The sequence below is a fragment of the Microcaecilia unicolor genome, chromosome 1, assembly GCF_901765095.1.
Source record: "Microcaecilia unicolor chromosome 1, aMicUni1.1, whole genome shotgun sequence".
In the NCBI taxonomy this organism is placed as follows: Eukaryota; Metazoa; Chordata; class Amphibia; order Gymnophiona; family Siphonopidae; genus Microcaecilia; species Microcaecilia unicolor.
This window is the reverse complement of record NC_044031.1, coordinates 12451954-12466503: the sequence shown is the minus strand read 5'-3', so window position 1 is coordinate 12466503 and position 14550 is coordinate 12451954. Positions and strand designations below refer to the sequence as shown.

Below are 14550 nucleotides of genomic sequence, written 5' to 3'. Positions count from 1 at the left end.
ATAAAACAAACTGAAGTTTTTTCCACACTAAAATAGAGAGAATTATTGGTCAGCTGAGCTCACCTCTGTGCAGTTCTCTTCTGTGGATACTGAGGTCTGGCAGTGCCTGGAAGACTCACTACATACAACTTGAGCAAATCTCCTGCACGTGTTGAACATGAGTTGACACAGAGAGAGACCCGGGTGAAAACGTGCAAGTGCTCGTCAAGGACGTCCTTTTTTTTTTTAGATTATGGATGAAGGACGTCAGGACGGCGGATGAACCCCAACCCCCGCTAGCTGAAGACTTCGTCCAGCCAACCAGGGGCCCAGTCCACCGTGGCCCCACCTAGCTACACCAGTTTTAAAGTGATCAGAAGCACAAAGAAGAAAAGGAAGGCGAGTCCTCTGAATCCAATATTTTCCACTTTTTAAAAGCCATAAGGGGATCCAGAGGACACTTGGGTATGCTAATATCAGAGAAGAGAGCCAGATCCTCTGAATCCCATTTGGAGGATACAGTGCAGCTCTGGCGACTCCATCAAGAACCAGAGGATACTTGGGTAAACATTCTGTGAACAACAGTGGTAACAACGACTAAGCACCAAGGTCCTAATTTTTGATCTGGCAAAAAGCCTCCGTCAATTTAGACTTCTAACCAGATACCATTGCAAAACTAAAAGCTGCATCCTTTGGATCTGCCAATAGTCAGGCCCAATTTAAGATGGAATGCATAGGGTCCAGAGAATACAGCCCTTATCTATTCCCAGCGCAAGGAGAAAAGAAGCTGATGTGAAGATCAGATTAAAATAACATTCAAGACAGAAACTGGGTTGAATATAGATTCAGAAAGTATAACATAACATTTGATGCCCTGCTGGGAAATACCTTCTGGTTCTCGTACACAGCCTCCAGGGCTGCGCAGGAAAAGGATATCAAATATTTCACGGTCATCTATTTTATCTGGGATATCCTCATCTTCATCCTGAGCTGTCACCTGCCGGTCCCCAGAGCGCTGGTAAATCAGAGGATTGGCATTCTCCAGCTGGTTGCCTCCCACCATGTTCTCCAGCGGTAGAACAAGAGGACATGAAATGAGATTGAAGGGGGGCAGACTCAAAAAAGATGTCAGGAAGTATTTTTTTCACCGAGAGGGTGGTGGATGCTTGGAATGCCCTCCCGCGGGAGGTGGTGGAGATGAAAACGGTAACGGAATTCAAACATACGTGGGATGTGCATAAAGGAATCCTGTGCAGTAGGAATGGATCCTCAGAAGCTTAGCCAAAATTGGGTGGCGGAGCAGGTGGGGGAAGAGAGGTTGGTGGTTGGGAGGCGAGGATAGTGGAGGGCAGACTTATACGGTCTGTGCCAGAGCCGGTGATGGGAGGCGGGACTGGTGGTTGGGAGGCGGGAAATACTGCTGGGCAGACTTGTACGGTCTGTGCCCTGAAAAAGGCAGGTACAAATCAAGGTAAGGTATACACATATGAGTTTATCTTGTTGGGCAGACTGGATGGACCATGCAGGTCTTTTTCTGCCGTCATCTACTATGTTACCATGAGGCATATTTTCAAAGCACTTTGGGAGGCTAAGTTCCATAGGTTTCTATGGAACTTTGGGAGGCTAAGTGCTTTGAAAATATGCCTCTATGTAGACCCTCCTAAGAAGGAAGCCCCCAGATCTCTCAAAAGCCCCTGCAGACACCTTCCATTAGCTGCAAACTTCATATTGCACTTTTTTTTTATTTTTAACACTAGATCCCTACAGAGCTCCCTCCTATATTCAGGTCCATTGAGTCTTCACCAACCCCCATCTCCAGTCTCACACATAATCCGTACTATTTGTTTCCATAGCATTACTAGACATACACACTGCAGTATATACGTAAAACACTGAGTTCTTCCCTACTATCCCATATACCCCTCAGAGATACCAAATCACATGCACTCGACTGCCCTCATACTCTCACACACCGAGCACCCCTCTTCATACGCATGCAGAAAGACGACCAAACAGTCCCAGTCCCCGCAGTCTGCCATCTCTCCCTCTCTCTTCAGCTCTCCCCAATTCAGAACGCCCCCCCCCCCCCCCCGATCTGGCACCTCTTTGTCAATTTCAAACTCCCCCACATCCTACCTTCAAACTCATTCAAGACGTCACCCACACTACAACTGATTCCAGGAACAGTTGGTTGGGTTACAGGTTCCTCTTTGGGCCCCCCCTTAGTTCAGACACAATTCTTTCCCTCCTCGACCTCAATCCGCTGTGCCGTAAACAGGAAGTTGCGTTAAAGAGGGGGGTGGAACCAAGGAGGTTGAAGAAAAACAGGAGACAGGATGATGTCAAAACGTTGAAGCCACTTAGGCTCGCCTTTGTTTCCTTTTCCTGCACATACAGCCATCGGCGTCATCTATAGTTGGGCCGCGATTCTTGGCCGGCCTCGATCCCTGCGGCACTCCTGCTGACCAGGGTTCCGTCCCCGCGGCACTCCCGCTGACCAGGGTTCCGTTCCCGTGGCAGTCCCGCTGACCAGGGGGGGGGAACCCGTGGACTCCGCGGGATCCCCGCAAACCCCGTTCCCGTGCAGACCAGAGAGGACGCTCTCAGACAAGCAGCCTAGCTGAGATGAAAGCTGAACAAAGCCCAGCCCCCATTTGAGGAACAAGCAGCTGGCTTCCCACAGAGAGCAGCAGCCAGCGAAGGGAAACCCAGCTGGAGGCAAGGGAACTAATTAAACACACACACACACAAACAGCAAATAAAGTAAAAAAACAAAAACTATAATACCTATGAACGAAATGTCAGCAGAGTCATGAACTAATCCTAGATAACAGATTTGATTCCTAATTGGAATAGGTTCAAGAAAGGAGGGTAAAGATAAAAATGCAGAGAAGAGCAGAGCTGATCAGTAGGTACCACCATCATCTCAGTCTTTTCCATATTCATTGTTGGGCCATTTTGAGCCCACTGTGCTGAAACCTCAGTATCTGTGACTGATGAGATCCGAGAGACTTAGAAAAAAGTGCAAATCGATAATATAGCATCAGTGTAAAAACTGACAACACTCTGCCACAAAAGATCACATATAGATGTCAAATAATACAGCAGAAAACATAGAACCCCAAGAGACCCCCCCCCCCCCCAATACTAAACGACTGCGACTAGCATTGAATATCCAGTTTATTTTTGGCTGGTTTCGACTTAACTGACCGATATTCAGAACTGACCAGTTTAGTTGAAACCTGTGAAAGATATTCAAGCTATTCACATGCTTAAGAAGGACAGAGATGGCAGAAAAGGGGGAGATTTGTCACCACAGGCTATGTTCGTAGGCAAATCATTCACCCTATACAACAATTAATTTGAAGTTCAGTGAGAAAAACACAAAATAAAAGCATATACGTAGAAATTGCTAGATGGGAGGGAGGGGGGAGGGAGATGGAGGGAGGGGGGAGGGGGGAAGGGATCTTTGACTTTGTAAGTGCCTGAATGTTTGATAAGTATTCTGTTTGTTATTATAAAATGAATAAAAAATTTACAAAATTAAAAAAAAAAAAAAAGCATAAAATATACCAAATAATCTTAAGGCCCTTTATATTACTTTAGGTAACCTTACTCTCTTAGCATGTTTGAATAACTAAACAATTCACCAATATTAATATGCAGACAGCAATCTAGCAGTAAGATGTGGCACTTAATTCAAAAGACTGGCTAGCACCCATGTATGCTTATCTCCCAGCTGGCACCTAACCCTTTCCGTTCAGTGAATCCAGACTGCCCCAATTTGACTGCCCCTATCGGACCGACCGTTCACTTGTCTATTAGATTGTAAGCTCTTTGAGCAGGGACTGTCTCTCTTTGTTAAATTGTACAGCGCTGCGTAACCCTAGTAGCGCTCTTGAAATGTTAAGTAGTAGTAGTAGTAGTAGTAGTAGATCACACGTGTGTACTCAGTGCAAAGAGCTCCTGGTTCTCAAAGAATGAGTCTGATTTGTCAAGGCTAGAGTACCAGAATTGGAAGCACTGAAGCAGACAGAGAGGAATACAGAGGAGACCAAACACGAACATAGTACAGAAGTCCCATCTCTAGTCTGGCAGCCTCTGAACTATCTTGGTAGAGAGATCATCTAAAAAAGGGAAGCATCACTTTGGTGAGGCAGAAATGATCCAATAGCCAGGATCTAGCCTCCAAAGAAGTTTCATAGTAACATAGTAACATAGTAGATGACGGCAGAAAAAGGCCTGCATGGTCCATCCAGTCTGCCCAACAAGATAAACTCATATGTGTATACCTTACCTTGATTTGTACCTGCCTTATTCAGGGCACAGACCGTACAAGTCTGCCCAGCAGTATTTCCCGCCTCCCAACCACCAGTCCTGCCTCCCATCACCGGCTCTGCACAGACCGTATAAGTCTGCCCTCCACTATCCTCGCCTCCCAACCACCAACCTCTCTTCCCCCACCTGCTCCGCCACCCAATTTTGGCTAAGCTTCTGAGGATCCATTCCTACTGCACAGGATTCCTTTATGCACATCCCACGCATGTTTGAATTCCGTTACCGTTTTCATCTCCACCACCTCCCGCGGGAGGGCATTCCAAGCATCCACCACCCTCTCCGTGAAAAAATACTTCCTGACATCTTTTTTGAGTCTGCCCCCCTTCAATCTCATTTCATGTCCTCTCGTTCCACCGCCTTCCCATCTCCGGAAAAGATTTTTTTGCGGATTAATACCTTTCAAGTATTTCATCCTCTCGCACAGAGGATGTGTCTTCAGGAGCATCTGCTAGAGAGGGAAGGGTAAGGATGGCGTGAAGGAGTGAAGGAGGCAGATTTCACACATTACCTAGATAGGATTTTAAACAGTGATGGGGAGGAGCCAGCTGTCTTGATACATGTGGGTACCAAAAACACAGGAAAGTGTGAAAGGGAAGTCCTGGAATCCAAATTTAGGCTCTTAGATAGAAAGCTGAAATCCAGAAGCTCCAGAGTAACATTCTCAGAAATACTACTTGTTCCACGTGCAGAACCCAAAAGATAAAAAAAATAAAAAGATACAAAAGAACAAAAAACCTCGCACAGATAATGGCACTCAGAAGATAGCGAAGGTGACTCAAAAAACCAACCATCCTGTGTAGTCTTGAAAATTTATTACACAAAGGCAGCAACTCAAGACGGCCGTGTTTCAGCCCAATGGCCTACCTCAAGAGTCTTCTTGTGTTTAGTGGCTGAGTCTATTGGTGTCACTTCCTGGTTTCAGGTATTTCTAGTCTTATTTATTATGATAATGCTCAAAAAAGGTGGGAAGCACTGCAACTAGCACCGAACGACCTAACAACGCGCTTGAAATTAACTTTAGACTCGTTCAAACAGTTAGGACTGTTGAAAGTCACTCAGGAGTAGATGGACTGGGATTAGGTATCTTTAAAGGATACTATCAGAACAGGGAAGTAAGGGCATCCCGATAGGGAAATTGCAACACAGGCAGAAATAGGCCAGATACCGTCAAAGGAAGAGCAGATCGAGAGTGAAGACTGCTAACGATCCCTGTCAACTACTAAGCAAACTGTAAATACATTACAGAGAAAAAACTCACTTTGAAATGTCTGTATACAAATCCTAGAAGCCTGAAAAATAAGATGGGAGAGTCAGAGTATATTGCAATTAGGGGCCCTTTTACTAAGCCGCCATTAGGCTACTGGGGCAATGGAAAACTGCAATCTGGCTCTATCGTCGGGCACACAATTTCCATGCCGGATTATTTTTGGGGGTGAAGCGGCAAGGGCAGTGGGGAAAAAGGGCCTTGGCACTTGGCAAACCTGTGCACTGATATCACCACAGGGCTCCTGATCTGTGGAAGGAAAATAACCAATGGAACACTCTGAAATCAGGGTCCAAATTATATCACCATGGATTAAACTGGAGGGTGGTAGCACTATATGTTAACGAGGAAATTCAGTGAAACAGAATAAAAATTCAGCAGGAAACAAATTGCAAAGTGGATAGAAAGAGGTCAGAAATAGTGAGAGATACAGGGAAGATTATAAAAATTGATAAAGGAAGAGAGACAATAGATACAAAAGAAGATGAAGAGGAAAGAGCGATATGGGATAAGGATGGGGAGAATAAGAGAAAGAAGAAATGAAAAATAAAGAAAAGAGTACACAAATGAAAGAAGAAACGTAAAAAGAAGAAAACTAGAACAAACACATTATCTACACAAAAAGAGTTAGACGTCAGAGGCTGTGATTATAACACCTCATTCTCACTATCCCTGGTCCACAGGAGGCATCTTTCTTATAGGAAAAGTTTGTTTCACCTCATTACTAGCTTTAATCGTAGCTTCATCACATGCTTCAGGCAGTTCCTCACATCTGCCTGTGGTGGTCAGATTTCCTTTTTCCTCAGATCCCTGAGGCTCAGTCTTGAATTCCCCTTGCTCAAATCGGATTAACATGTAAGGCTTGACATTGTGGGAGCCTATTATAGGAAAAAGACAGCAAAATATGTTTAAAACAAAAGTTATCACAGAGTCTATAAGTGCCCAAAATTATTCACAGGGACCACCACTGGTACAGAAGGGTACTGCTGTTCTGATCATCATCAGAAATGTATTCTAGAAATACCCCGGTATTTTCATACTGTGGTGAGCAACTCCTTTCTCAACAGCTACAAACAGCTCTGTTATACACACTGCTACTGCGTAAATATAATGGACATGTCTGTCATCAGGAATTTTGGTTCTTTTTTTTTAGTTTTCCACCTAGTTTCTGTATACATCAGATTCTGCTGCACACCGAAAATGTTAAAACTGCTAAATCATTTTGAGATAGATATTCAGCTTGAGGCAGTCAGGACAGCACAGGGTATATTCAGCGATACTATCCAGTTAAAGGCCACCGAATATCTGGGAATGACCGGCTCAGTGTGGTTTAACTGGGCAGGACCCTCTCCTGCCTAGTTAATAAACCCATGTTAATATTGGACCCTAAGATTCTATAAGACAGAGTGGGAGAGGTCTTTAGACCCCAGGTTTTTTGTCCTTCTTCTATTTCCTCTCTATCCCTATGCATCTCCTTCCTCTCTTCCACCCCTCCAACCAAGTCCAGCATTTCTGCTCTCTTCCCTCCCCTCCATCCATGTGCATCTCCTTCCTCTCTCTCCCCTCCCCCATCCATGTCTAGCATTTCTCCTCTCTCCTTTCCCTCATCTGTCCAACATTCTCCTCTCTTCCCTCCCCTCCACATGCATCTCTTTCCTCTTTCTTACTCTCCATCCATGTCTAGCCTTTCTCCTCTCTTCCCTCCCCCTCCATTCATGTTCAGAATTTTTGCTCTCCCCCTCCCCTCCATGCCCAGCATTTCTCCTCTTTCCTCTTCCCTCCCCTCCAATTATGTCCAGCATTTCTACTCTCTCCCACCTACTCTTCAACCTCACCCACTTTCTATTTCCTCACCTCCTTTGGTCCAACCTTCCCCCCTCCAGTATTTCTCTTCCTGTTTCTCCCGCTGCCTACTTTAGACAATATGGGCTGCCCAGCACCAGCGCTAACTTCGCAGTGAGGAGACTCTGCACCCATGCGCTCGGGAAGATCCTGTTCGTTCCACCCTCTTGGACACGTATGCGTCAGAGGAATGGTACCAATAGGGACTCCAAGAGCAGATAGGCTTGAAGGCTCTTCACTGCTGAAGTTAGCGCTGGTGCCGGGCCTAGTACTGTCTGATTACTATCAGCGGCTCAGACTGTCAGAGGCAGGCAGTGGAGGGAAACGGGATCAGCCTCACAGTGACGCCAACAGGGAAGCAGTAAAAAAGGTTCTGATACCTATCGGCACAAAAAAAGCCCTGATTATTTTACTGTTAACCCCAGCTATTAATAAATAAACCAGAACCAAAGAGGAAGACAACGCGATTTGGAATAACCTGCCAGAAATGGTGACAGAAAGGAAAGGAATATAAACATACCTGGGACAGATAGAGACAGAAGTGACAGAAGAAGTCTGAGGGGTTGGATGAAGGATATTGGGGGAGTCCGCACTGGTCTGCATTTTACCTGATCACCTTCCCAAACTGGTAGACAGCCAGCACAGAAGAAAACTGATCTTGCAGAAGGCATCGTATAACTTTCAGTCTCCTTTGTTCTACAATTAGCCCCTTCCCACAATAAATGTTAAGTCCTTAATCTCTTATTGGTCTGTCTTGAATAGATTCTAAGCTTTGTCTCTTACGTGCCTGTGTACAGTGCTGTGTACGTCTAGTAGCATTATAGAAATGATAAGTAGTACTATTAGTAGTATTAATGCTGCTGCTCAACCATACCCCCTGGCAGTATCTGCTTTACAGAGAGGATAACAGGTTCTTATTCCACCAGATCTCAATTCCTAAATAATCCCGGCTGACTTTATTAAGATTTGCAAGAGAAATTTTATACTTACTTGTTACAGGAGGGTGAGTCTGTTCAGACGTCTCTGATTTAGGAAGATCCATCAAGGGGAGATTTTCCTCTTGTTTAACACCGAGTGAGATCACACACGTTATAATCGGAAGGTCTGTTAAGGGAAAACACATCTAGAAGGATTCACCAAGGATACGTTAATACTAAATTAGAAAATGGATTTTAAGTCTCTAAATGTCTGGAGACTTTCATCTGAAAATTCAGAGCCCTTCAAATCCAAAACATTTACTTACTCTTCGTGGGATCATCTGGGTTTTCTTTTCCCTCCCACTCAAAATGTGGAGTGAAATATTTCTCGTCTTCCTTTAGTATCTTGAACATAATATCAGGATTAACAATTGAATAACCTGTAAGTAAAGAAGGAAAATGGCATTTCAATTATACGTAGAAGCCGTGTGGAGGTTTCATCTATTTCATTTTCTGAACAAACAGTGCACACAATTTTGAGCGCCATATACAGAATAAGGGTGACCCTGTATATCTTGGGCTGTGTGTTTTGTCCTCAGAAGGCTACTGGGTGACAACCTGCTCCAGAGAGAACAATTATTTTGAATTGGCTTAGTGAGATACCAATAAAGATTTTTCTCTGAGGACAAGCAGGCTGCTTGTTCTCACATGTGGGTCGACGTCCGCGTCGTACTAGGAATCGGCATTTTGCAAGCAAAATATAAAAAAGGTTTCGCCAGAATCTTCTGGGGTGCATGCATCATGCACCGCGGACTGATTTCCTGCCCGTTGCATGAGCGCGTTCCCTCAGTTTTCTTTTCTCCGCGTTGAGGTGTGGTAGGTTTTTTTTCTGCGCTCCTCTCAGGCCCAGGAAAGAGTCTTCGACTTTTCACTTTTTTCTCCTCATTTTTTCTTTATTTTATTATTATTGTCATTTAAAAAAAAAAAAGTCCTGTAGTGTACTTTTAGTTTTGTCCCCTTTCAAGTTTCCTTTATTTTCATCGTGGCCGGTTTTTAGGCTGCATAGTTGGGTTATTCCCTTATTTTTGTGCCCTTTTTTCTTTTATCAGGCACAATCGCGTCTTTTGATTTCGCCGAAGCCATTTTTCGTTCCATGTGTATAATTATGGTACAGCCAGAGACCCCTCCACTGGAATGGTGGCGGGCCCAGTCATAGAGCTCAGGCCATTACAGACCTTGGCTGAGTCAGAAATCTGATGGCCGACATAACTGGGAGCTTACTGGAAAAGTATGGCCTAGTTTGTAGCCCGGATTGAGGCCTAAATAAGCTAAATTAGGAAAAGTTAGGTCAATAGATATGGAAACAAAATGGAGAATTTCAGCACAAAATGGAAGCCGTATCTGTTGCAAAGTGGAATTTTCTCTAATGTAAGTTAGAAAAACAAGTTGAGAAATGAGACTTTCCTGTGAGCAGGATTGTGGTCAGCCATGGTGTGAGAAAGGAAAGGTGTAGCTGGATGCAGGGTCTTGCTTAAGATTTGTGGTCAAGCGAGCTAAACACAAAACCATGTTAGCAAAATAGAAGCTACTCATTAGCATGAGCCAATCAGTGACAACCATGACATTAGCATAGATCCAATCAGGTATATCTACTGTCATATTATCCATATCCTGAGGGCACCTATAAAAATCAGGGTATTTCCTGGTTTAAGTTAGAGAGAAGGGTTGGCACTCTCTCTCTCCAAGGGAAACCAATGTGTCCAGCAGAATTGACAAATTACCTAATTGCTTTCCCTTGTAAAACCTTTAATTGGTAAGAGAAATTATAAAAGATTAGGAACTAATTAACACCTGTTTGCAGCTGGATTATTATATTCCTATAATTAATTGATTGTACGTGCCTGTTGTCAATCACTGATTTGACTTGTACCTTGGCAAATAAACTCCTCATTCCAAATGATGATTTGTGGGCTTCACTTAATGATCAAAGGCTGTAAGTATAAATGCTTTTGCTGTATCAGGCTATCTTTCTCTGCATTGTATAACTTGTAATCTAAATCCAGTTTGTCATAAGGCTGGTATCTTTTCCTTAGACCTAACGTCTCCCTTAGTGGAAATTCCTTTTAGAACTTCACAACTCCTTGATTACCCCAGTACTAGTGCTATTTAGAGATGGAGTCAGATTAAGGTCACTCCAGCCTTCTTGGGGGGCTCTGGACCCCTCAATTCACAACACATGTCATCAAAGACACCCAGCGGCTTCAAACGTTGTACTCGGTGCAACCGGACCATCTCAGGTACCGATACCCACACCTGGTGTATCCAGTGCCTTGGGCCCAACCATAGCCCAGCCGCTTGCAGTCTGTGTCTTCGTATGAAGAAATGGACCCAAGCGTCTCGAGAAGCCCAATGAGAAAAGCTTTTTGGGGCTCGGTCCGGTCCTTCGATGTCGACATCGGTATTGAGGTCAGCGGTGTCAACATCGACATGGAGGGAAGCATCGATGTCGGGAGCAGAAGTAATAGCTGCTGAAAGACTAATTCACACTGGGAGCAGTGAGGCATCTAATGGGTCTCCATCTGCCTCGAGGCCTCCTGTTTGGCAGGCCCCCCGGGATCGACCTTCATCAGACCCAGCCCCAAGGAAGCGTGAGGATTCCGCGTCTTCATCGGTACCGAGGAGTCTCGATGACGGGCATCGAGCGAAGGCGAAGAAGGGAGGATGAACCCAGGGCTGAGATGCTCGAGGTCCTGGATTATCCTTCTCCGCCTAGAGAGGCTGCAACAGCTCCTTTGCATAAAGTACTGAAGGAAGTCCTTATGCGAAACTGGTCGTTCCCGCTGTCTAATCCCAAAAAAAAGCTGAATCCCAATATCGTATCCATGGTGAACCTGGATTGATGAGGTCTCAGCTACCTCACAATTCCATGGTGGTGGACTCCGCCCTCAAAAGAGCCAAGAGCTCTAGGGACTATACCTCGGCACCCCCAGGCAGAGAATCTAGAATCTTGGACTCTTTTGGGAGGAAGACATATTAGGCCGCTATGCTCGCTGCTAAGATCCAGACATACCAGCTCTTCACGAGCGTCCACTTGCGGAACTCGGTGAGGCAACTGTCTAGCTTGGTTGATGCACTCTCTCCGGAGCAGGCCGAGCCTTTTCGCCAGGTGGTCAGGCAGCAGAAGGCGTGTCAAAAATTCCTGGCCAGGGGTATGTTCAACATTTTTGATGTAGTATCCAGGATCGCTGCCCAAGGTATAGTGATGCGCAGACTCTCATGGCTGCGTGTCCCTGACCTGGATCATTCGGTCCAGCAGTGGATGTTCCTTGCCGGGGGAATAACCTTTTTGGTGAGAAAGTAGAGGATCTAGTTGACCAGATCAAGAAACACAATGATGCTATGGATTCTCTCTCCCGCCGGGCGTCTTCTGCTACTACCTCCTCATCTAGGAGGTTTTTTGGAGGGAAGATGAGTGCTCCCTATTCCTATGCTAGGCGTAGCTACACTCCTGCTTCTCGGCAGCCTGCCCAGGCTCAGTCCCAGCGTGTTTGTTCTTGTCAACAGCATGCGCCTAAGACCACTACAGCTCCCCAGCAAAAGAAAGGGACGGGCTTTTGACTGGCTCCAGTTCAGCATAGCCTCAGTAAACGTGTCCATACTGGAGTGGAGGAGTGGCCTAGTGGTTAGGGTGGTGGACTTTGGTCCTGGGGAACTGAGGAACTGAGTTCGATTCCCACTTCAGGCACAGGCAGCTCCTTGTGACTCAGGGCAAGTCACTTAACCCTCCATTGCCCCATGTAAGCCGCATTGAGCCTGCCATGAGTGGGAAAGCGCGGGGTACAAATGTAACAAAAAACAAAAACAAAACAAAAAACTTATCGGTTGGGGGGAGGTTAATGCTTTTTTCACCAAAGGTGGCCTCTTATAACCTCCGATCGGTGGGTTCTTCAAATTGTCCGGTTAGGATACACCCTCAAACTGGAATCCAAGCCTCCAAATTACCCACTGGGAGTTCAGTCCAACAGCTACCAGCACAAGCAAGTGCTTGTAGAGGAACTCTTCACCCTTCTACAGGCCCAAGCGGTCGAACCCATTCCACCAGGGGAAGAAGGGCTGGGATTCAAGTCCAGGTACTTCCTTGTGCAAAAGAAAACAGGAGGGATGCATCCCATCCTAGACCTAAGGGCCCTGAACAAATTTCTTATCCGAGAAAAGTTCAGGACGGTTTCCCTAGGCACCCTTCTTCCCATGATTCAGGAAAATGATTGGCTATGCTCTCTGGACTTAACGGATGCTTACACACGCATCTTGATACTTCTAGCTCACAGGAAGTATCTTCGATTTTGGCTGGGAACACAGCACTTTCAGTACTGTGTACTGCCTTTTGGCCTGGTGTCTGCGCCCAGTGTGTTTACAAAATGCCTAGCTGTAGTCACAGCGTCGCTACGCAGACTGGAAGTGCATGTGTTTCCTTATCTCCACGATTGGCTGGTGAAGAGCACCTCGAAGGAAGGTGCTCTGGAGTCCATGCGAATGACTATTCAGGTGCTGGAGCTACTGGGGTTCATCATAAATTATCCCAAGTCCCATCTCACACCAGTCCAAAATTTGTAATTCATTGGAGCTCTGCTGAACACTCAGACAGCTCGAGCTGATCTCCCCGAGGCAAGGGCGGACAACCTTGTGTCCCTGGTTTGAGCGTCTCAACAGATCACGGCTCGGCAGATGTTGAGACTTCTGGGGTACATGGCCTCCACATTTCATGTAACACCCATGGCACGTCTACATATGAGATCAGTTCAATGGACCCTAGCTTCCCAGTGGTTTCAAGCTGCGGGGGATCTAGAGGATGTAATCCAACTGTCCACTCAGTGGTGGACGATTTGATCCAATTTGACCATGGGGCGACCATTCCAAGTTCATCAGCCACGAAAAGTGCTGACAACGGATGCATCTCTCCTGGGGTGAGGAGCTCATGTAGATGGCCTCCACACTCAGGGAGCCTGGTCCTTTCAGAAAAAGGTCTGCAGATCAACCTCCTGGAATTAAGAGCGGTCTGGAACGCTCTAAAGGCTTTCAGAGATTGGCTGTCCAACCGAGTAATCTTAATTCAGACAGACAATCAGGTTGCCATGTTTTACACCAACAAACAGGGTGCACAGGATCTCGCCCTCTGTGTCAGGAAGCCATCCAGATGTGGCTTTGGGCTCGCCATCACAGCATGTTTCTCCAAGCCACTTATCTGGCAGGCGTAAACAACAGTCTGACCAACAGATTGCGCAGGATAATGCAACCTCATGAGTGGTCACTGAACATGGGCGTAGTCCACAAGATCTTCCGAGCGTGGAGCACCCCCTCGGTGGATCTTTTTGCCACTCAGATCAATCACAAGGTCCCTCAGTTCTGTTCCAGGCTTCAGGCCCACAACAGACTAGCGTTAGGTGCCTTTCTCCTACACTGGGGGACAGGCCTTCTGTATGTGTATCTTCCCATACCTTTAGTGGGGAAGACTTTGCTGAAACTCAAGCAAGACTGCGGAACCATGATCCTGACTGCACCCCTCTGGCCGCATCAGATTTGGTTCCCTCTTCTTCTGGAATTGTCCTCCGAAGAACCGTGGAGATTGGAGTGTTTTCCAACCCTCATCACTCAGAATGAGGGGTCGCTTCTACATCCCAACCTCCAGTGTCTGGCTCTCACAGCCTGGATGTTGGGAGCTTAGAATTTGCCTCCTTGGGTCTTTCAGAGGGTGTCTCTTTCAAATGGAGGAGGTTTGCCGTCTGGTGTGACAGCAAGGCCCTAGATCCTCTTTCTTGTCCTACACGGACCCTGCTTGAATACCTTCTGCACTTGTCCGAGTCTGGTCTCCAGACCAACTCTGTAAGGGTTCACCTTAGTACAATTAGTGCTTATCATTATCATGTAGAGGGTAAGCCTATCTCTGGACAGCCTTTAGTTGTTCGTTTCATGAGAGGTTTGCTTTTGTCAAAGCCCCCTGTCAAACCTCCACCAGTGTCATGGGATCTCAACGTCGTTCTCACCCAGCTGATGAAGCCTCCTTTTGAGCCACTGAATTCCTACCATCTGAAGTACTTGACCTGGAAGGTCATTTTCTTGGTGGCTGTTACTTCAGCTCGTAGGGTCAGTCAGCTTCAGGCCTTGGTAGTACATGCACCTTATATTAAATTTCATCACAACAGAGTAGTCCTC

The 14550-nt window shown here is 46.0% G+C and overlaps 1 protein-coding gene across 1 annotated transcript in view; it reads right to left on the bottom strand.

Moving 5' to 3' along the window:
* LOC115461309 overlaps positions 1-14550 on the bottom strand; it is a 170838-nt gene that overhangs the window by 77473 nt on the left and 78815 nt on the right. Inside the window, exons 8-9 of the mRNA XM_030191425.1 lie at positions 11261-11277; positions 8414-8527 (exon numbers count right to left, since the gene is read on the bottom strand). Coding sequence (XP_030047285.1) covers positions 8414-8527; positions 11261-11277 — 131 coding nt within the window. The remainder of the gene's footprint in view (positions 1-8413; positions 8528-11260; positions 11278-14550) is intronic.